The sequence below is a fragment of the Aphelocoma coerulescens genome, chromosome 11 (assembly GCF_041296385.1).
Source record: "Aphelocoma coerulescens isolate FSJ_1873_10779 chromosome 11, UR_Acoe_1.0, whole genome shotgun sequence".
NCBI lineage: Eukaryota > Metazoa > Chordata > Aves > Passeriformes > Corvidae > Aphelocoma > Aphelocoma coerulescens.
Genome location: NC_091025.1, coordinates 20,366,685 through 20,390,431, shown reverse-complemented (window position 1 = coordinate 20,390,431; position 23,747 = coordinate 20,366,685). Strand labels below are relative to the sequence as shown.

At 40.6% G+C, this 23,747-nt stretch overlaps 1 protein-coding gene across 6 annotated transcripts in view; it reads left to right on the top strand.

Moving 5' to 3' along the window:
* CHST8 (carbohydrate sulfotransferase 8) overlaps window positions 1–23,747 on the top strand; it is a 185,214-nt gene that overhangs the window by 39,848 nt on the left and 121,619 nt on the right. For 4 of the 6 annotated variants that reach the window (XM_069026489.1, XM_069026488.1, XM_069026491.1 and 1 more), the window contains one exon: window positions 2,132–2,359. In XM_069026489.1, coding sequence (XP_068882590.1) covers window positions 2,251–2,359 — 109 coding nt within the window. In that variant the 5' untranslated portion in view covers window positions 2,132–2,250. Of the gene's footprint in view, window positions 1–512; window positions 2,360–23,747 lie in introns of those variants that run through there. The other 2 variants (XM_069026493.1, XM_069026487.1) reach the window with 1 other exon arrangement.

Below are 23,747 nucleotides of genomic sequence, written 5' to 3'. Positions count from 1 at the left end.
CTTCCCATGGGCATGCAGAGAGCATCAATAGGTGATAGAAAGGAAAACCTGTATGTTAGGAAACAAAATACAATTCTTAGAAAGCTCTGACTGGACTGATTTACAAAATGATGGTGTGAGTCTGGTGTTGTACCAGCCTTGCCACCATTGGATTTGGTTGGGAATGCCTATTTATACAAACCCCTGCCTATGTAGCCAAACAAGTACTGTAGTGAACCAGGGAGAGGGTGGGTTGTGTTCCCTGCTTGCTCCTAACAGTGGTTGGAACTGTAACACAGTTGCTTTGAAGGCTAATCTGGCTCCCCCAGTGCTTTAGAGGTAGTATTGGGCATCTAAAGGTAAATATATGTAGTAAATGCAAATATCTATGCATATTAAATACACAACAGGCACAGATGGACCTGCACAAGGACTTATAACAACCTGGCTTTGCTAGGGGTGAAAAACTTAGTGATATTTTCTTTTAGTTTTACTTTTAAAGATGTGAGAAAGGTTTAAAGTGAAAAAAGAATACACAATTACTGTCTGCCATAATTTGACAGAGAATAAAGCTCAGTTTGCTTATGCATAGAGAGAACTTAGTGCTCTGCATTCATTTAAGATACAAGCATCCCCCAGAGTTCCTGGCCTGGAGCTCTGGTGGCTTTACACACTGAATAAATATCGTTGCCACTAAATAATGCTAGTAACCTTATCAGTCAGAGTCACAGAATGACTTCATCAAATGACTTCATCTTTCACACCTCGTGTTCTTCTTTGATGCATTTTAGAAATTTAGAATGCCAGTACACTAAAAATTAAAAACTTCCTAAGGAAACCATGAAAAGCATACAAGTTGCCCCAACACCAAATATTCCAGGCACATTAAGAACAAATCTTTAAAGACTTTTCCTAACAGAACTAATTTGAATCATCATTTCTCCACAGTCCATCCTTCCTGCAAACTGGTGTTATACAGTCTTTCCATATTTAAAATCCCCTTTGTAAAAAAAGACAAGCTTCAAAAATTTTCCTTTAGATCAGGCCACATTTGCAGTAAAACATATGAGGAAAGCAACATTATTGCTACCTCTGCAACCTGTTGCTGACCTCCAGCTGAGCCTCCTGTACAATAATTTGCTGCTAAGAAATCCGGTTACATTTTGGGAAACAGTTCCACTGCCTGTGCTCTAATGAACCTTTCCTTGTGTTACCGAAAAATGCAGGATTGGCATAGCTCTGTGGCAGAAGCATTTATTTTAATTAATAAAAGACATGTGGCCCTGGTAATAGTTTTCCTCTCTAGTTCCCACTCCTTCACTTTTTCACTTCTTCGTATCGTGTGAGGACAGATGTCGATTCCAGCAGGACTATTCGTGGGCTTAAAGCCTCAGGGCCGTGCTCAGTGAGGGGTTTAGAACGACCCACAACAGGCCCATGTGGGACCAGGGCTGCTCTGGGGCTGCACTAACAGCCACTGTTGGAGGCGGCAGTGAGGAGCCCCTCGGGGAGGAGAGGCAGCCGTGCCTGTGGCTCCTGCACAGATTCCTGCTTCTTGTCTGCTCTCTTCCTTCGTGCTTATTGCAAGCCAGTAAAAGGGGGTCCAAGCACTGTGACCAGGATTTCCCTTGGAAATCAATTTGCCTGTGGAAACTTCTTCAATGGGTGACCTGTGGTGGTCGGCTTGAGCGTGACTGGTTTTTCTCAGAGGTGAAGCAGCAGCTGCCAGTTCTGTGTTTGGTACAAAGGTGCAGCTTTCATTATTGTTCCCCACACATTATCTCACTTTATAGCTTTTATATTTAATCAGCAAGAAATAAAAACAAAAAGTGACACATGCTTCACTTGAAGAATGCAAATTATTGAGAGGGATTTCTCTGAAAATTGCAGTCATGGCATGACTGTATTTCCCAAAATACAATTTTTAACTATGTACTACAACATCTTTTCAACATGTTAAAAGCAAGGATGTAAAATTAAAGACAAACTGATGGGGCAGAAATAGATTGGATGATTGCAATTAACTGTATAAAAGAAATACTAGAGAAATCAGTTATTTGGTCTAAATGAGAACTTAAGTCTACTATTCTGCATTGGAAAAATAAATGCCCTATATGCTAAGTTTAGGGGTTTGGTTTTTTGCTTCTTGTAGACATATTACACCAGACTTCCACCAGATGAGAGGACGAAGACTATGAGTGAAGAGTGCCCTGGAGATCACATGCAGTTCTTTTCCTGGGTGAGAACCGGATTGATCTGAGAACAGTAATTATGAGGCTGACATGTATGTTCTCCTTCATCTTGCTGTTTGGAGCAGTTGGGCTCGTTGTCTTCATTCACCTGCAGGATCCAGAAGAAATAGTTCATCAGCAGACACCAGGTTAGCATTCTTATCTCTATTTGAATCACCTGCCCTTTCATGGTCAATATTTTGTACTTATATTCTCAACGTGTTCTACATATTTCACAGAGGATGCCTCAAAAAAGGTGTCTACTTCATGAAGGCTACCTTGAAATCAGCTATCAATTTCTAAAAAAAAAAAAAGGCATTTCCTGAAAAAACAGTTCCAAGAACCAATTAATTGATTTTACAGGGACCTTTGCCAACATGCATAGGGTCCAGCTGGGTGAAGTTAAGTTTCTGCTACAGTTGAGACCAAATTTTGCTACCAACTGTATCACTATAAATGTGAAAATGAGAGATTTCACCAAAAGTTCTGTTCCTGGAAATGTGCACCTCTGAATTAACCTTTGCTTGCATATGGTATTCAGTGTGTCATGAGATGCAAAATAAGAGATGTATGAATGAGTTACATCAGAAACGTGAAATACTTTAGGATGCACTCATTTGATTTGCTTAACTTCAATTAAACCATTCATAACTATATTCATATGCATGCCATCTTCCTGCACTACTAACTTGAAACTGTGAAGAGCCACAAAGGCTGCAGAGAAAGGAGAACTAGAAAATTGTGGGCTGAAATAGTAGTTTCCTTTTAAGGGAAGGCACACAAGAAGTATGAAAGGACCCAAGATCTCTTGATTTACTTACAGTCCTTTTCTCTTTGACTATGGCTGTAATGAAGGCTGCTTTAGAGCCTAGACAAATGCCAGTGCAGTTGCTCTTGTTCAGGATAATGCCACTGTGTGCTGGGGTTTGGTCCCTGTGTTTGCTCTTATATGCACTGAAATTGTCTCTTGACTAAACAAATGTTTGTAAAAAGTCTATTCATATGACATCTTCATCGTACAGCGAACACAACTATTTAAAAGTATTACTAACATTTTTAAAGGAGCTGAACCATAACACAGAGAACTCTTAAATAATTACATTAATTGCTAATTTCTGTGTCTAGGTTTGTTAAGTGCTTGTTTCCATGTCACTAAAAAATCTGTATTTTAATATGTTGTTTATTTAGTCCAACTGCATGCACACCAATTTTGAAAGCAGCCACTCAGCTGAAACCATAGAAGTAATGAATCTTCAGTGTTGTGCAAAGCAGAGAATTAACTAGTTCCTTCTGTGCTTTTGCAGGTTTTTTTTGTATGCTTAGATGCAAAAGAGTTTGTAGATTAAAAATGGTACTGGCCATATTCGACTGAAACTGGCTGGTAGCTTGGGCATGGGGGAAAAGATGTATGAACAGCAAATGCAGGCAGTACTCTAATGCATCTAAGAATGTGTAACTTTACATTGAAAAGTTAACTTTTTGCTCCCGAAAGAGAAGATTTTCTGGTGTGGTCTCAAAACCAGTGCAATTCCTTTTCCATTTTTTTCATTATTGGTTCCTCCTCTTGACCTGTTCTCTGCCATAAACCTCTTGAATGCCGACTGCTGGTTGTAGTATACTGGGAAGTGATTTTTGAGGGCAGTATAACTGAAGAAGGGGACACCCAAACATATTTAAATAAAAGCAAGTCTGAACAGAGCTCCTACCCCTGGCAGGGAAACTCACTCTGTAATATGCTGAATTGCTGTGGATACCTAAAACATGAACATGCCAATGATGCTGTTACTGCCAAAGATCTGTAATCAATTCCTCAATTCTCACATTCAGTTACTATTTATGTTAATAGAAACTAGACTGTACCCTTGAGTAAAAGGTGCTCAGTACAATTACTCTTATTTCTGTTTGGCTGATTTTCATGTGTGTTAAGTGCTTTCAACTCCCAGTGGACTGAGAAACTCCTCATATCCAGTGCTTTTGAAAATGATACCAGTTATCACTAAAACATATTAGGTGGCTTAAAGAACACAGGAAAAAATATCCATTCATTTCATTTAAAAAAAGGAGGTTGGCATATTTCCTTCCTAGACAGTCTCCTGTGAAAATCTGTCAGTCACCAACAACATTTCTGGCATGCTGAGAAGGATCCTTCCCTTTCTCTGCTTAGAGTGTTTCTCCATAAAGGGGCCTGGTTCTAATGGAGATGGGATATTGCTATAATTTGCTTGGCTGATTGCTCTCTTGAGAGAATTGAACAAATGCATGTATCATTAAGCTACTTAGGACAACAGATTCTGCATGGAAAAGCTTTACTGGATTGGCCTTTGCTTTTGTATTTCCTGTGTAGTAAAACACATTTGCCAGACACTTGAATCTCATCAGCAGGGCTGGAGAGAAGTTGGTAACATTCATTTTCCACCGAAAATCAGCATAGGAGACTTTGCATTGTCCAAAAGGACATCTTTCATTGTTAGTATGTTCAGTCATCTTTAATTTAAGATAGAACAACTTATGAAACAAGATTAATAAAAATACTTTAGTACTTCAGTTTTATCTGTCTGTTTCAGAAATTGTTCTTGATTGTTTTAGTCCTAGCAAGCATGACAGTGAGACCTTGATGTACTACTTAAACCAGTATAAAATCGACAGTCATAAAACTTTAAGTAATGCTTACATTACTTTCACTGAGCAAAGTACTCCTGACAGTAGCTGTTTGTGTTGATTTGTTACTATTCATTTATTCTTTCCCTGTGCTTCACATTGCTACCTAATTGTGATGCTGTACTGAGAAAGCAATATCAAAGTAATTTTCCACAACATTAGTTACAATTTTCTTCTGATCTTTCAAGTGAAAAAATCCCATCCTGTTGGCTTCTGTGAGCATATAAACCTTGATTACATTTATCTGTTGGAAACCAATGCTTACGAAGCACATGTGCCCGGGATAGTGGGTGTAGGGCCTTTCTTGCTGATTGACAAACATGCTGTCTGTGTAATTTTATTTATATAACACACATCACTCTGAGCAGATATATTTAAGACAGACAGCTGTTTGGGGTGGGCAGAACAGATTTCCCAAAGCAATGTATTAAATTCAGTAGATATTCCTATGGTCATTAAGGAGACAGTAACTTCACTTAGGACAGTTGTTTTCTTGACAGGTATGAAGAGTGCTCTTACTAGGGGGAACTCAGGATAAAACAGGGGTGTGGATTGAGAAGTGCTACTATTGATAGTCATAGCCCATAGATGAACACAATATCATTGTAGTAATTCTCCCTGTATAATTATATATAACCCCTGCACCTGCATTGGAGCACAAATACAGGCCGGGCAGAGAGTGGATTGAGAGCATTGGGGGTGTTGGTGGCTGAGAAGCTCAACATGACCTGCCCATGTGCACTGGTAGCCCAGAGAGCCAACCCTGTCTCGGGCTCAGCATCAGCATTGGCAGCAGGTCAAGGAGGGTGATTCTGCCCCTCTGCCCCACTCAAATGAGACCCTGCCTGGAGAGCTGCCTCCAGCCTGGGGGTCCCCAACACAGGAAGGACATGGAGCTGCTGGAGAGAGTCCAGAGGAGGCCACAAAGATGCTCCAAGGGCTGGAGCCCCTCTGGAGCCAGGTTGGGAGAGCTGGGGGTGCTCACCTGGAGAAGAGAAGGCTCCAGGGAGACCTCAAAGCCCCTTCCAGGACCTAAAGGGGCTCCAGGAGAGCTGGAGAGGGACTGGGGACAAGGGCCTGGAGTGACAGGACAAGAAGGAATGGCTTCAAACTGAAAGAGGGTGGACTTGGATCAGATGCAAGGAAGAAATTCTTCCCTGTGAGGCACTGGCACAGGTTGCTCAGAGCATCTGTGGATGCTCCATCCCTGGAAGTGTTCACGGCCAGATTGGATGAGGTTTTGAACAACCTGAACTAGTGGAAGGTGTCCCCAGCCCTGGGCAGTGGAGTTGGAACTGGATGATCTTCAAGGTTCCCTTCCAACCCAAACCATTTTACAACTCTATGATTTCATGACATAAAACTTGCCTTCTGCAATAATCATACCATTATTCTTAAACAGACTCACTAAAGGATTTGTTCTAAGTCAAGCACATTTGCATGTGGTGCACAAGACAAATTGTGCTAGTTTGAAAACAAACCAGTGGGAGGCACCAAGTCAGAATAAAAATTTAATGGAAATTAAAGAAAAGGAAAAGAAAGTAAAAGAAAACACTGGTTCAAACTGACAGAGTCAAGATACAACCTGAGTCCCTGTTAGGCAGGGTGGTGGTAGCAGTCCTCTTGAAGTGGTGATCCTGTGGTAGAAGGGGTCTGCTCTTCCTCAGAAAGTCCAGTGGTGCCTGTGTAGCTCCTGTCCTCTGGAAATCCAGTGGAAATAGAGTGTCTCTGGTGCTCAGAGTCCCAGATTATATCCACAATGGGATGCTTGGTTCCTCCCTCTGGGTGGAGCATCTCACAATGGAGTAATGAGTCATGAGGCCAAGTGTTGATTAGGCTCGTTAACAGAAGATAGTCTGGAGGGAGTTATCTCTGAGTCATGCAGCAGGACAATGATGGGCCATGAACAGCAAGAGAGTCTGGGGGGAGGAGGCAAGGAAACACTGCCCCACCTGATTTCAACAGCTCATGGGGATGGTAATAGAATACACCTCAACCCAGGACACAAATTTAATACACATATCCTCATCCTAATACTAATGACTCTTGAATGCATCAATCTCCTGTCTGTGACAAGATATTAAACATGAAAAGAAAGCTTTACAGTAACAAAATATCTAGCTGTTCCACCACTGTCTTTGTCCTGGAGCCACAAAAGAGAAGGGTTCTGTCCAGCCTGTGGTAGCAGGAGGCTTCTTCAGCATGGAGCATGCTCCCTCTGTGTCAGAGTCTGCAGTGGGAGAGTCAGCAGGGCTAATGAGCCCTTCCCAGTCTTGGCCACGGCCACAGCAGTTCATGAGATCACTGAGAACATGGGCTGTGAGAGCTGCACTTGGGTGGTACAAGAGAAAGCAACTTGGACAAACAACAACAACACTGAGAGAAGAGTCAAAGGGCACAGTGTATCCTGACAGATCTCAGGTGGATTTCAAACACCAGAAAAACTTCTGAGCCGCAGAGCAGCCAGTCCATGGGCTGCAGACAGGACTGTGGTAATGAATGGCAGATGGTCAGGTGAGGTCCTGAGGACCAGGAAGGAGCACTGCTTCCAAATCGCACCAGGGACACTGTAAATAGCTGTACTACAGTCCCCATAGCTGGACAGTGTACTTGAGACTGTGTGCTCTATAGACTTTAGTCAGAAGAGATAGGATATTCTAAAATGGCATAGACTTTTCTAATAGCAGATTTTGCCACATAAAAACTAGAGAAAGTATTAGTAATCGTCTACATGAGTCTGTGGGGGGAAAAAAATTATTGCATTTTTGCCATATGGTTACCAAATTCCCAAACCCGTAAGAGTTTTCAGTTAAAACTTTTAAGATGAATATATATGGTCACATGCTCCTCTGGGAGCTGAAAAAAAGGTGGAAAATACATCTCAGAGAATCCATATTGTAAAAGCTCCAAGAGGGTGAAAACAGGGAGTAGAATGGAAATGGCTTTGCACTCTGACTGTATCAGAATTTGAAAGTCAAATATGAATATAACCAAGCCTGAAATGCATCTGACGGAGATTTTGCAGTGATTGCCATCCTTACCTCATTGACCAGTTTCTAACCTTATTCTATCATCCTCTTTATTTTCTGCTTTACTAAGGGTGTGATGGGGAGGAGAGGGAGGAAGGAGAGATGCAGGCAAGGGCTGGCACATGGATGCTGCTGTCCCTGATGGCACAAGGGAGCCACAGCAAATATTGCAGCAGCCTTAGAGCAAATACCAGTGTTACAGCTATACTGAAAGTTACTTATTCAGAGCACACACACCGTGTTGCTCACCAACTACACTCCTGTGCACATCTCCATGCTCACTGTACATTTCCATAACACTGTCCCAGTGCACAATGCACCCTTTGTTTGCCAGAATGGAAACTTTCTATAAATACAGTTGAAAATGAACTAGCATTGATATATAATTTCAGAAGTGATTTTCCTGCAATTTGCAACTTACTGCTCATTAAAAGCTATGAAGCTGTTTAATCTGCTTCTCAACTGACAGTATCAGCAGAAATGATGAGCAAAGAATCTGGTGACTGTAGCAGAGGTGAGGCAGCTTGCTGGTGCTCTTTAGAGGCAGAAGAAACATCTGTTATGTGTGTGAGGGTAGTTCCACCAACTCAAGAGTGGGTGAACCTTCTGCAGTCACATACTCTGAGTCTTCTTAAACTGAACTTCCCCAAACAAAGAACTTCCCTGCAGACTGGTTCCCAGTGGGAATTGGGACAAAAAGTTATTGGGACAAAAAGAGAACTATCTATTTCCTTGTCTGCCAAGGCAAGGCTCTTAGTAGGGAAATACGGTTTTATGATATTCCCTTTTTTATGCTTGAAATGGTTGTGATTTAGACTGTGAATGTGAACCTGGCTGTTTTTCACATTGCAAAGTGCTAGCTATGACTTCATCAGCCTACTGCTATAAGGGATCAAACACTGGCCAGATGGTTTCAAAGGAAATCCTACACCACATTGCCAGTGCAAATCTGTTCAAAAGAAATGTAGTCTAGTGTGGAATGCAATCATGAATAAGCTGTTTTACCACAAGTACTATACAGAGGTTGTCTCCTACAACTTTCTCCCTGCTTTCATGACTATGCCATATTTGTGGCAGTCTTATAAAAAATGCAGCATTTATTTATTACATGGTATCAAGAAGGCACCATGTTTCCCCTTTTCTTTCTTTTTTTTCCCTTTTTCTTTCTTTTTTTCCCCTGTTCTTTCTTTTTTAGTTTCTGTTAACATTCTTGAGCCTAAAGCCTAGTAAAGCAAATACAGCTCTTATGCTATAGCATGGCAGACCAGCATTTATTTGACCAGTATTTCATGTCAACCACCAGCAAGTTGTTCACAGGACTCACAGCACTGACGTGTTAAGGCTGTGGAACTGGGACCTAAAGCTGCTGTGATTTGTTCCTGTCTTGCCCTACTGCTCATAGATTGTGCTGTATTGTGTTACATCAGGCAATTCACCCATTCAGTGTTTCCATTTCCTGTTATAAAGGGAATTCTCTGCAGAGGATTCAAGGTACCTAAGGACTTCTAGATACCATGACAAAAGACCAAACCATATTAACTATGATATTATAACCAAATCCAGTGCACTACCAGCAGCAGTTACAATCCCACTGCGGTGGTGCACACACACATCAGATGACTGAACCACATCCACTGCCCATTTATCTGATGGCATAAAGACCATGTCACCTAATCCCAAATGTATTTATCAGTGTAAATCCAGAGTGATGGAGTGCTGACTCACTCCTGTAGGGCAGCTTTCCCTTCCACAAATTTCCCTATCCTCTCTCTTTCTGTGAGCATTTCTTCGCTGGTACTGACCGGTTAAAAAAGAGAAAAGGTTTGATATTTCCTTTAAAGCTTAGTTTTAAAAACTGTCAGAGGTTGACACTTCTTTGTTGTGTCTGGCAAAATAAAAAGTGACCTGCCATCTCAGAGCTGCATTCATTTGTGGTGTTTGGCAACGTATCACAGGCAAAACTCAGCTGCACTGTGTCAGAGGACTCTCAGAATGGCAGCTTTCTGAAAGTATATTCCCAGGGAATGAGCCTGGATGCTTCTAAGATTCCCCAGAAAATTTGCAGAAGCATTACAACAGTATGCAAAAGTTGATCAGCAGACTTTCCTTTCACCTCCAAACATTTATTCTAGATATGACTGTATTTAATTTTCCATAGAAAATGTGAAAGGCACTAGAAAGCCTTCTTCCATCTGTCAGCTATCATTCAGTTTGTGTGATTTTTAAAACATAATAACATATTGAGGCGCTTAGGTCAGTTTAAAATATTTCCTGGATTTTCTGCAGTTCATGCCATTTTAAATGTCTTTTATAATATATGTTTCCATTTCTGGAAGTTTTTAATGTTCCTTAAAAGCTTAACCAAAAATTCCTCTCTCCAGCAATATTCTTTTTCATTTAGTAAACATTAATTTTCCTTTCATGATTCTAGTGGAGCTTGAAATTAAAGGTAGCTTTCTTCACTATTTTGGCTTTCTTTATGTATCAGCATCAAAACTGCCAGTTTACTGCTTTAGCACCAGTCAAGATAGCAAAAAACCAAAATAATTGATCTTGTGTAGGACCTACACAAGATCAACTTCTTGGGGACATCTTTATAATTTTCTCCAACCAAACAATCTATTTTTGAAAATAAATGACTGGTTTGAGATCTGTCACCGCTTGATATTCTCAAAGTGGTAAACTGATTTAAATCTTATTCTGTACAGGCCCTCTCCTATAAGACACTATTTCATAGCAATAGTGCAATAAAGCACTTCCCTATCAGCTGAGTGGCTCAGCTGCTAACTTTGCTCCAATGCCTCAAGGGCTCTGCTGCCCAAGGGTCAGAATATTCTCCATCTTGTGAAATTAAGTCCCATCTTTGTCCCTTTTTGTTCTCAGCCACTTCAGAAGATCTGTGTGGTGATTAAGGGTCACAATGCTCCTGCCGGGCCCCCCCTGCGCTGCTACTTCTGCACACCAGGGCAATCCAGAGATGCTCTTTCCCTCTTTTCTTCAGAATCACTATCCATATCTACAGAAGTGGAGTCTTTTGGGTCTTTTGTTCCCGTGTTTGGTTGGAAACCACACATTTTCTCACACAACTCTTTACAGGGACAGTATATCTGATGTTTTGCTCCTTGTGGCACATCAGCCGAGAAATCTGTGTTGACAGACTTTGGGTATCCCTAAATGCTGAAAGCAAAACCCACTGTGCCACTGAGGATGTGTGCACACACAGGCCTGAGGGAAGGCAGGGACATCAAGTCCCTTTATGGAGCAAGTGGTACTGAACAGCCTCAGGAGGGAAAAAAGGCAGGGTGTGAATGAAATTCCTTATCCTTCAAGAAGGCCCCTGTGCTCCACTGCCCTGTTCCTTTTGTACTCTAATTCATTTACCTTACTCCTTCCATTTGGCAGTGCTGAGCTTCCTGTAATGATGGCCCAGGCAATGCTTAGGACAAACAAAGGTATATTGGCTTTAGAATTACTTTAGGCTTGAATTTACAGGAGTCTGGATGGCTTGCACCCACTGCAGTCAGAGTGGCTGATATGGAAGCAGAGGACATGCACAAGTCCTTATTGTGGCCAGGAGGACAGAAAGCACAATCCTAAACAGAGGAAACTGGTCACTTGCCTAATGGCTGCTTGAGAGGGGTGGGAGGGAGACTCCTTTTCTCAAGCTGTGGGTAGTGCACAAGGGCCAAGATCCTACATACCAGTTTCCAGCTCGTTGCATTTTTTTTTCTTGACTTGTTTGACTCGACTTCATTTGTTAATGAAGTCCCGCACAACTTAATACCCATAAGTCAAACCACAGGAGAAATTACAGACAACAATCACTGCTGCTCTGTGTGAATAGAATGCAGCTTTAATTGGGCCCTCCTAATTGTGTGTGCAGCTGCTCAGGAAAACATGGTGACGCTTACCTCATACAGGAAAACAAACTCCTCTCACTACTCCACTGTAAACAAGTGAGAAGGTGTGTATTCAAATAGTCACAAAAGTAAATATACCCACCTGCAGGTAGGAACCAGGAATTTTATGCCATACCAAAGCAATTCTGTACTCATTGAGACTTTAGTGTAGTTCACTGTAATTGCTTAAAACTCATCCTAAAGACTGTGTTGAGAACTTAAACAGGGCTGGGATAACATTCACATGCTCAAAACAAATATCAGCACCTCAGCCACGGAGTTCGCTTGGATACTGTGAACAGCGAGCACTAACAATGGAAACCAATCACCTGTTTTTCTCTAGGCTGTTAAATTGAAACCTGCCCCTCCCCTTCATTCAGTTCGAGATGCTATTATCCTGTAAACAGGAGGCATCCTTAAATCACTACATAATTAAATTATTCTGCATTTGTGAGCTGCTTATTCTACTACTAGTGAAGGGAATTAAGTTGCTCGAGAATGTACCAAGTCAGGTGCTGTTTAACCCCTCTGCACTGGTGAGGTAGGTGTTCAGTGCTGCATGTTAAACCAGCCATATCCCTGCTTGGTCCAGTGGTGTATTCCACCAATACCTGCAGAAAGCTTCTTGGGATGATTTATATTTTGTAGGAGAAAAACAAAATGAGCAGACCTTACCAAACCATTATAACAACAGGGTTAGGAACAAAAGGCATATGATCTCTCCCATATCTCTCCTACATAAGTGGAAGAGAAGCAGGAAAAAAAGAGATGTGTGCAGCAGAAGAATGGTGGGCAAGGGTCTGGGAAACATCAGCTGAGACAACTTCCTTTTCTATTCTACACATTTGGAATTATCTAATGAAAGGAGCTTTGTGAGGTTTTTGTAGGAAAACATACAGAGAGACTAGTCCTGCTAGATACTTTAACTTTTTTTAAAAGGAAAATAAAAAAATATTATTAAAATAAAAGTGTTTATTTAAGTGAGAATATAACAGAAAATTTACTGCAGTTTTATAATGCATGTTAATAGGCAATGGGTCCAGAATCAGTATGACTGAAGTTCCCAGGGTGCTACAATGGAGACAAAGGAAGTAGGAAGGAAAACGTGTATTTACTACAATTACCTTACAGTAGTTAACAAATTTAGAAAGAACACCTGGAATTTTTAAGGCACTAAATATTTCTAAGGAACAGTAATTATATAATTATATTATACTTCCATATACAAATCTTTGAAACATAATACATTCTTAATGTCTACACATTTGCACACCGTAGTTTTCCTCTTGCTTATTTCCAGATATCAAATTATGTATTCAGTATATTCTGATTATTCTCTGCCTTTTCCTCTAAAGGCACTGGCTTCACTTCTTAATTGCGACCCAGTGGAGATAAGTTCACCACAACATAATTTAATGAACTATGGAAGAGTTACCTCTTCCTGCATGAAGTATCAAGCTGCATGTCAGAGAAAGAGTATCTCCTAGGTGATGTTTCAGGAGATAATAATTAACTAAGACATTTTCTAAAAGAATACCACCCCACACAAATGCAGCCCTTCCCCCCCCAGTTTGGACAACACATAAAGTGAATTAATAAGCCAAGGACACCATTCCTAAAAGAAATTCAGAACCACAATTTCTTTCCTCCATGAAATCACTAGACTAGAAGTCTAGAAGTCAGAAACCTACAGTAGAGACAAGGGGATTTTCCTGGTTTTCCCCTTCAGCTTCAAAGGCTGAATGGTATTTGATTTACCCTTCACATCAGTCTTGGATGTGCCATCACCACAGTCCCTTCCAAGTGTGGAGACTTCCCTTTTTGCCCTAAATGATCCTGAGCAGATCAGCAGCAGCACTCAGCACATGCAGCTGCCAGCTTGGCACCTCCTGCCCCTTTTACTGGGGCCTTTGGGAAGAAATTTCTGCAGCACCAGCTTTACTGTATGTTTAAGTTATTTATATTTTTGCGTAGGGAAAGAAACTCGAATTTAAAACATCCCCCGTGAGGTGGCCTGGGAGCAGGAGTGACCTGCCTCCCATCTCCCTCCCAGCCACTGCCATCCTTCATCTCCCATATCCACCCTGCTGTTTCCAGCCTGTCCCTAAAACAGTGAAGGCATCCTTGTGTCCCTTGATCTTTGTGTATTTTTACTAATACACGAATTAATCTTAATTAATTTGTAATGCAATTACAAATTTAAATTATGCCATTTAATTAGATTTCAAATTCCTCAAATTAGGGCATGCAAGTCAAATGCTGGCTCCTACTAAGTTCAGAAGGGTGTGTGGATTTTTAGGGATTTTTACAGCATTCAGCCACTTTGATCACAGCTTCCACGTCACCACTAACAGATAGTCATGTGATTAAAATGAAAGCTATTTCACAAAGAACTGCTGAGACAGCATTTCAAAAATTCTATTTTAATATTCATTAATTAAATGTGTCTGTGTTTCTGTCCTTTTAGCAACCAACCACTGATGCTGTTAAAACATTCAAATGAAGGGCTAATTATTTATATTCCAAGAGAAACCTTATTTGCTACAACAGTACCTGCAATTAGCAAGGCAAATAATCTTCTTGTAGTCATTTAGAGGAACCAGAAGCAACCACATTGATTCTGGTCTTGATAGCAGCAAAATATTTGCCATTTCCTTCTCCATGAAAAGGTGCATGGTGTTAGAGGCTCACCTTGGGAAACGGCAATTCTGCTTTCTGGCTCTGACTTTGCTCCCTAAACAAAGCATTTATTAGACCTTTTGCATGTAATGACTGTTTCTGTAGTCTAGTTGCATGAATGTCTCTGTTTTATTTAGCAAGCTTAACTATTCTTTCTCAGGAATTTCACAAAACTAAGATTCCTTGAATGCACAGCTGCCTTTGGATTGCATGTCCATCTTCCCCACATCTGTGTTATACCTAAGGGGCACCTGGAAAATGGGAAATGGGAACCGGGGTGCAGGTGGCCAAGCAGATTTTTTAGACAGAATGGGACAATCCACAAGTTGTTTCACTGATAATTTCACTGTTTCCCATCACGAGGAGGAGCTGAAGCCAGACCCCATGGCTTGACCTCCAAGGAGGGGTGGCCAGGTCAGGTTATGCAAAATATATGGGAACCATTCTACACTACATTTTCAAGTCCATGGATTGCTTTTAAGGTAACTAAAAGGTCCAAACAAAGGGAAGAAAATTAAGGTTACACCTAGCAAACCTCAATAGAAAGAGGTCTGTACATCCACAAAATAATTTTAGTAGGTCACAGACTTAATGGATGTTGAAGCTACAGTTTAAAGGGTATAGTAACCAGAAATGCATCTAAAGCTATGCATTTGGTTTGAACTATAAACCAGAAATAATCTCTCCAAAAGGAGATTGAAGTAAAGCATATTAGGAGTGCTCTACACCAGATACAAATAACCACCAAGCTGGAAAGTTGCATTTGCTCACTGGGCCAGTGCAGAAGCATGGTCAGCAATAGCCCTTTTTGCAGCCTCACTCAGGGTTACAGGGAAAAATCCCAGCCCCAGATTTCTTCAGAAGCCACTATTCAGAGATCTTTTGAGGATAAGTCTCTGAGGGTGCAGAGCTCTCTTCCCCTCCCTGTGGTTCCCTGTGCTGCTCATCCATGGCTCCAGCAGTGAGCAGTGCTGTGTACAGATCATGTTAGATACACTTCAACTGCTCACAGCAACCCACATTTTAACCTCCTGCAAACATACATATTTCAGATCTCTTCTAACATTTCTTTTTATATCTGAAACAACAGGAAGATACATCTGGGAAAATAACCAAAGCTTCAGAAGTGTTAGTTTGTTTTAAAATTCATCTTCCCCAAAAAATAATGCAGAAGTGATGCACGTAGCCTCTGCTACAGCTGGTGTGTCCTTTAAGCTGTACTTCCATTCAGTCACTGTCCCTCTGCCCAGACCAGTGCAAGCCCCTATGGAAGTGAGTGGGACTGGAAGGGGACAGTATCCAGAAATGCTACAGGCAAGTTAGAGTGGGAAGGCCCTAAAGCAGCAGTGCTCAGTCTCAGCAGGTTTCAGTGACACCTCTGCTTTCAACCTTCGGGTGCACCGGGCACATGGATCTTCCTTGGCTTGCTTTAGCCACTCATACACATAAATAACTAATTTGCTCAATGATTTTGTTGGCTCCTAAAGCAGGTGGAGGTCCATGTACTTAAAAATAGCTTAAGAAAACCTGATTCAAAGACCTTTGGAGAGAGTAGTAACTTTTCTCTTGACTCACTTTGGATTGTGTCCCAAGAACTTATCAGTTTCTGCAGCCCCTATGCTTCAGTAGAGTTGAACTCAGCTCACTGAACATGATACTCTGCTTTTTTCTTATTACTGGTTAAAATTCACATTCAAGTACAGCACTTTGAATCAGAGGTTTTCCCCAGATGCCTCTGATGCTTATCCTCCTTTGTTAAAGAGAATGCTACTTCATCTTGCAGAGCTGGTGGCCTCTATTCAAAATCTACCGTGCTGCAAAGAATGATGTTGTCAGACAGACTGATCTTTCTCCAATAGCTTTTGCAGCACTTTTGTTATACAGATGTTAAAGATAACATGGAAGAGAAAAGGAACAGATTTAGAGTCTTGGGATAACAAAATACAAAGCATGACAAAGAATCATAATACTGATACTTGTAAGTGAAGGAGTTACTGAGTAAGTCTATTCTGAGTTTTGGGGAAGAATAAGAGAAATGAGTAATGTAGTTTGCGAAAAATAATAAATAGATTTTTGTGAAAAATGATAATATTCTTTTTAAGGCTTGTTCATTGCTTTGTGTCATTGCTGTAACTGATATTTAATTGTGCTAACTGGAAGGAGCATCAGTCCAAGACAGCACACCTTCAGCAGTCTGAGCCTCCAACTCACAGCTAAGTTAATCCAGGGCACTATTAAGTACAATAAAAGACCAGGAATAACACGTATATCATGGGAACAGAGAGCCACAGTACTTAATCTAGCTCTGTGAAACAGAAATTATAATGAACAGATTTTAAAATGCATTGATATGGAGAGTCCTTAGTAACATTACACTGACTTAAAGTGGTGGCCCAGCCTTCAGGGCTGAGTTCTGCTCACAGGGTCTACAGGTGTACGTAGACTGCTAGATGGTGTTTCCTCAAACAAGAAAAAGATCTCACTTACTGGTAACTCTATGTTAGCAGATTTATAGTAGTGCTAAATACTTTGCAAAACCTGAGATACTGAAGAGTAGAAAGTCCCATAGAGAAGAACTAGTTAGAGGCAGAGGCAGCAAAGCACAGGGTTCATTATGCAACTACACATGTCCAGAGACAGCTTGTGCAAGACTGAAAGAGATTCTTCTATATCCTCCTTCATGGGAATTGTTCTGTTCTCCAAGTAAACAGAGAGTACAGGTTGCCCTGAACTCACCTTATTGTGGCTAGATTTCCTATTTCATGGAGTTAGCCCTGCTCCCGTTAGAAAGAAGGACAAGAGCCAATGGCACAAGAAGCCCTAAGACAGTGCCTGGTGTTCACTGGAGCCTGGATCTCCTCACTGCTGAGGCACTGCCCCACTGTTCTGCACACTGCAGTACCTGGAGAAGGTTCTTGGAGCAGAGATGGGCTGTTCCAGGGCCCAGGGCACCCCGTGTGCAGCCAGCTGCTCCTGCAATGTTTCTCTCTCTTTGCTGCACCTAGTGAACACGTTTTAAAGGATACAGACACCAAGTAGAGAACACACCTGGTGGGCTCCCTCCAAGTATCTTTTTCTTGCTTTCTACCTTTGTAAACAAATTTAAAATGCAGCAAAGAGGAAAATTGCTAGTGACACTTCAGACCTTGCTGGGTCTCCTACCATTACCACTCTGAACAGCACAGAAAAGTAGTTATGCTAATTAAAAGGGTTGGAGTAATAATTTTGAAATAGCAGGTGTCTAACTTTCCATTTTTGAGTGAGGTCATCTAACACAATTTTGGAATTTTCTGTATTTTTTTCACAAAGTATTGTAGCCTGCACAAGTCTTATAATTAAAAAGCTATCATAGTGAATAGCATGTACCAGAGTTGAGGATTAGGCGATCTTATTCCTCTAATAGGATTTGCCTGCTAATTGTCACTGAAATGACAGCAGCCTCTGTTATTAGGAGCATAGGAATTGCCATGGTGGCTCAGATCAGCAGCCCTTCTATCCATTAAAATGTCCTGTCTTTAGCACCAAGCGGTATGTAATGGTTTAGAAGACAATGCAAGGTAGTCTGCTCTGGAATAAACTGCTATCAGGTAGCAGTTCTTCAATATTCTCATTAGTAAGACACAGGTTATGCCCTAACCCAGGAGCACTCATATTTTTTACAGAACTCCTTTTGTGTTGGCAAAGAAGCACAATCTTTTGATTTCTGTTCATAAAATTTGCTTTCTGTGACTCCCAAACAGTTGCATAATTCAGAAGACACATGATATGATGGCTCTCCTTGTTCTTCATCTGAATTTGTTTGTGGCACCCTGGTCACAGGCAGAGCAGCCCATGATGGTTGCATGGTTAGAGCTCCATGAGAGACAAAGACCGAAAATTGAGGGATTCACCCAAACGTGTGACACAGTGATGGCAAAAAGTGAGATGCATAGAGAAGACACTTTCCTGTTGCTGAAATCATCAAGCTTCAGGATCAATTCGAGAAATCTTGGAATTCACAAGACAACAGCAATGGTTGTGGAAATTGCAACTGAATTCAGTGAGAACTCCTACTGATGTTTGGAAAACAAATTCAGATCTTTAGGCAGGGCTGTCAGGAAAGAGGTGAGCTACAGTAGCTTCCCTGGGCAGCTTCTTGGTAACAAGGGATCTGGAGCACTAAAGAACCACCTTTGCTGCATCAGCACAGTCCTGCCCTGTCACCCTATGTGTATAATGTGCAAGGGAGGAGGATGCTGAGGAAGGAGGGGAGTAGAGGTGGGTGATGTGAGAAGAGCAGCTCTCTGAATGTTTGTCTCATCAAAGCTCAAAATAATACCTGCCCATGGCTAGGTCACAGATCAGTCTGGTTCTGACTTCATTTATAAGCTGCAATCATTTAATGATTTGGGATTCTTCTTTCTTTATACTCCAAGTGATCATTCTGAAAGCTTACACTATGACTTCTGCATTTTTGTTTCTACTGCATAAGTAAGACTGATAAAAAGCTATGAAAGCAGTACACTGCAGTATCAGGTAATTATGTCACAATACACTCAAGCTCTTTCAAATCATTCATTAGTTAAACATCTGCTGCAGATTAACATAGGGCCACACTTGTCTGTTAGATAATTCCATGGGCTTTGGTACCATTTAAGCAAAGGATGATCTGTTCCAACACTTGAACTATCTGTGCATAATTTACTCTGGTTTAGAGCTTCTCCCTTGCACTGCTCTAGCTTGAAATCCTCTGGCAGTGCGGTTGCTATTTACTAGCTTGTGCTGACACATCCACTTTTTCTGACTTACTTCAAGAAAATTCAAAATGCACACAGTGCCAAGGAAATGAATTTATTCAACAAGCCCAGCAATGTCTACTCTTACTAATTCTGTAATGCTGGAATAAACAAAATCAGAAATTATGTTTGGCTTTCTAGGCATCAATATACCTCATAAATCTGCAAGAACTCATAAATTTCACTGTATAAAACCTGATATAAAGGCAACTCTTAACTTGGAAAATTCATATTACATTTAAACTGAACAACAAATGAAGCTAATATGTATTGATTGCATTAACAATTCATAAGTGCACAGAAAAGAAATAAACAGTCTTTACAGTGTTGCCATGTCTTTGAGGCATTGATTAAACTCTGTAGATGCTGGTCTGTCACTCCAGCAGCTGTTCAATAAGTCCAGTGTTTGTCCATCAATGTCTTTTGTCATTGGTCTGACTGTCCTGCTCCTTCCACGTTGGCAGATATTTCAAAAAATGAACTGTCACCATGGGATAATCAATTAATCAAGCGTGAATTGCTTGACCGAATCTCCTAATGAATGTTAACATGTAAACACTTGTCAGACACTTGCAGACCAGAGGGGTTGTGTGGTTATGTTGGTGTCTGGGAAGCTGACTGGCAGCACAGCCCATGAGCACAGACCTATCTCATTGTGTTAATAATGCACATTGCTTACAAGGATTTCTTTAAAATAGATTAGCTGCAACCGTAATGATTTTATTGATTTTACAACCTTTTGTCCTTCTATGGAAATTGAGATGAATCTTTGCAGGAAGAAGGTGGTACCCAACAGGAACTAGGGGAGTACACACGGTGTGAATGGTTGATGCATTTTCATGAGCCATTGCCTCCCCTCACAAGAGCAGTTTGTAGCCAATCCCTGTAATTACAATACTGCTTAGCAACACCCCAAAAATCCTATTGCTATTTCAATGATAAGCCTCATTCATAGGGATTACATTTGTTAAATTCATATTAAAACTATGCAACAGTTCTCTGTGAAGATGTACATTTTAATTACTTTGGATAAATATGGTGGCTTAAACCACTGTGACTGCGATTAGCAGAAGAGTGGAAGAGCTATTTCAGCAAACAGTATTAATTGTCTGCTATGCTATCCAGGATGCTAAGGCACACTAAAGTGTCAATTTTTGTTCCCTAAGCTTATTCTTGAACCTTTAAGTAAATAATTTTATTATTCAAACTGGTCAACAAAGTGGGTTAATGAATTTTTTAAACAAAAGCATTTTATTTCTAAGGTCACTGAATTTCAACCAAACACTAGATTTTGTCCCTCAGAAGTTTTGTTTCTTTTTTTTTCCAACAAAACTCGCAAAAGAAAAAATTCAATGTGTTATTTTTCTATATTCAAACACAGCACTTTTATGTATAAATACACTTTTTTCTGGAGCACTTCCCCCCCTGAACAATCCCCACTGAACACTGCACTTTTTTAAATGAGAGCACTCATTCAGATGAAGGATTATGGGTTTAGTAATCCAACTTTAGTCAGGCTAGTTGTAAATTCTGAGCCTCTAGTCATGTATCTGTAGTGATGAGCTGCACTGTGCCAGCTCAAAGCAGAACTCCCCCTGGTTCACATGGGGAGGTGTGTTGGAGACTGGCTGGATGATGCAGCCAAGCGGTGTCAGACTTTGCGTACAGGAATGATTTTACAATATGTTCCTTTTAAAATTCAAAATCACAATTTATGAACGGGAACTATCTTTTAACCTTTATTTTTTTAATACTGCCTCTGCTCTGAGCAGATTTTTGAAAATTCACTAAGCTAATTTAAACAGAATGTCATTCTGTCCGTGCCTGTCTGCAGGAGAGGGCCCAGAACACGCAGGACGGGCTCCCGCTGGCGCTGGCACACACGAGTTTGGCATATGGGAATGTGTGTGACCCACAGAATGCACATTCATTTGGAAGGGCTGACATTTATGAACTTGGATTGAGCTGCTTCCCATGATTACAGAGCCATATTTCTGGGTGACTTTGTCAGGAGCACCTGGGATGGAACCCTGTGGGGCTGTTTCAGGAAGCACCCAAAGTGCAGCAGCAGCCCCAGCTGGGCAGCCTCGGAGTTCTCTGAGTCTGAGTAAACAACACACAGCAATCGGTCCAGGAAAATGACATTTTAATTACATTGACTTTTATTTTGTGAATTTCATTTATGAAAATGGCACACAGACCTGTGGAATGATGTGCATTGGCTCTTCATTCTGAAAGGAAGCAGGATGTTCTTATACGCCTCCCAGATTGCACAATGTTATTAATCTGCTACAGAAAGCATCAAAGAATGGAAATGGCATCTGAGACAGTACGTATCACACTGTATGCATGCTTTGCAAAGCATATAAAAGCATGAAAATATGCTTCCAGTTGGTTTAATGCTAGTTACCCTATGCATTTCTCTTTTTCATAGAATCAGTAAGGTTGGAGAAGACCTCTAAGCTCACCAAGTCCAACCATCAACTTGCAAGGCCCAGTCTTTTTGTCACATTTTTGTAATAGAATACTTACTTAAATTTACTTATATTAATGCAAACATGTGAAGTCAGTTTCCAGAAGGTAACTAAACTTATAAACCTTGGCTTTATCAACTTTGCAAAGCTTGAATTTAGATCAATGTACAGCTCTTCTGTTTTAATCAAAACTGATTTTTTAATATTATGGCCACTTGCTTCTCTGGAACCACGTGTGATAAAGCAGAGTAGCATGTTTCATTCATTTCCTACATTATAGTTTGTAATATAAGTGCTTCTTCTGAATAGCCATGAAATTAATATGTAAATGAACTAGTGGTTATTTTCTCAAGAAAGAGACATGCCTTTGGAGGAGAAGAAAGCAAGGAACTCCCACCCAGTCTGCACAAAATATTCTCTATCTGTGCCCTCTTGAGTGTGGTCTTCAAAATAAAAGAAAAAAGAGGATGGCAGTGTTCAAGTGTAACAAAAATTTATCAGTTAATATAGTTATCAACTTTACTTTACTTATCCTTATGGAATCTGATTCTCATTTATGCTTTTTCACTATAATATATACCTTGGGAAAGTCCATGTAAATAGCTAGAAAGTTTAGAGGGGTGTTAATGTAACTAAAAATAAGGTTCTCATAATTACTTTATATATTTATATTTATATATAACTAAATGAAATAGCCTGCAATCTTCAGATATTATTTACAGGTTTTTTTTAAGGAATGGACATTTTTGCTACTTCCCTGGATTTAACAGTCAGTAGAAGGCATACATAAATATAAAGGATTGAAAAGCCATTCCCTACATTTGTGAAGCCTGGACTGTCCCTACGTGGCATTCTCAATCCTTTAATATTCCGTGATGGTATTTCTGGGCTCATAATAACTATTCTATGATATTGTTCAGGTTTTGTTCCCAAGCTCATTTAAGCTTGCACATCTGTGTAGCTGCAAAACCCCCAAAATCCAAACAGAAAGGCACGTTGTAGCAAGTACATCAAATCTGTGACCTCAGGAACCACACTGCTGACCATTAGCACGTAATTTAGCCACTGCCTCTGTCAGTGGCTGTGAGCAGGCATCACCACACAGGATCTCCTGTCCCATTGCAGGTTATCTCATTTCCAGATGGCCCATAGGCTGAAGAGATGAATCCAGCAAACCCTAGCACTGGGTTTTAATGGAAGATGCACAGATTAAGTGTTCATGAAAATGACATTGCAGTGATACCTGAGAGTCCCATCTATTTTCAGCAGTGCTCACTTTCATTTATGGAGCAGCAATGGCATTTCTGACACATGCTCTGTGGCTGTCATAACATTTTTTCTTAACCTTTTGCCAAAAGCTGGAAGCTCCCCACTACCTGCCACGGACAAGTCTGCTGCATATCCACCAGATGAGCAATTCCAACGTCACCTTAAAGCCTCAACCCACCAGGAGCTGCCTGGGAAGTTATTGCCTGTCAGCCCTCTGCATTTTCTTGTTCAACAAGGACTTGACTTTGGGGGAATCTCTGAAGTGTATTTCATATGGTTTCAAATCCATTTCCATACCTTCTAAAGTGTTTTATCCACAGCACATCTATGATTATCTAACACCGCGTTACAGGGACCTTTTTGGAAAGACTTTGCCTGAAGCACTGATTTTGCAAACGTAGTCATACATGCTAAACCTTAATCATGTGCCTACTCCTGTGAAAACCAGTGACACAGTGTGAATATTTGCTTTATACTTAATACACTGCAGAGTGATATAATGACAGAAAAGCTTCTCTGTGTAAACAGGGTAAGGATTGTGAGAAACTAAGCAAAGGAACACCTACACTCCTCCCTTCTTCCCTCATTGCAAAATTTTTTTCTGTCTCTCAGTGGTATTACTGTATATTTCAGCTTCTACACTTCTAAAGCTGTTTTTATTCAGTGTTTTCATTTAAAAATGCTCACTGAAGATATAAAGAACCTATAGCACCTGTATTTTGAAGGCTAATTAAACTCACTGTATCAATTTTCA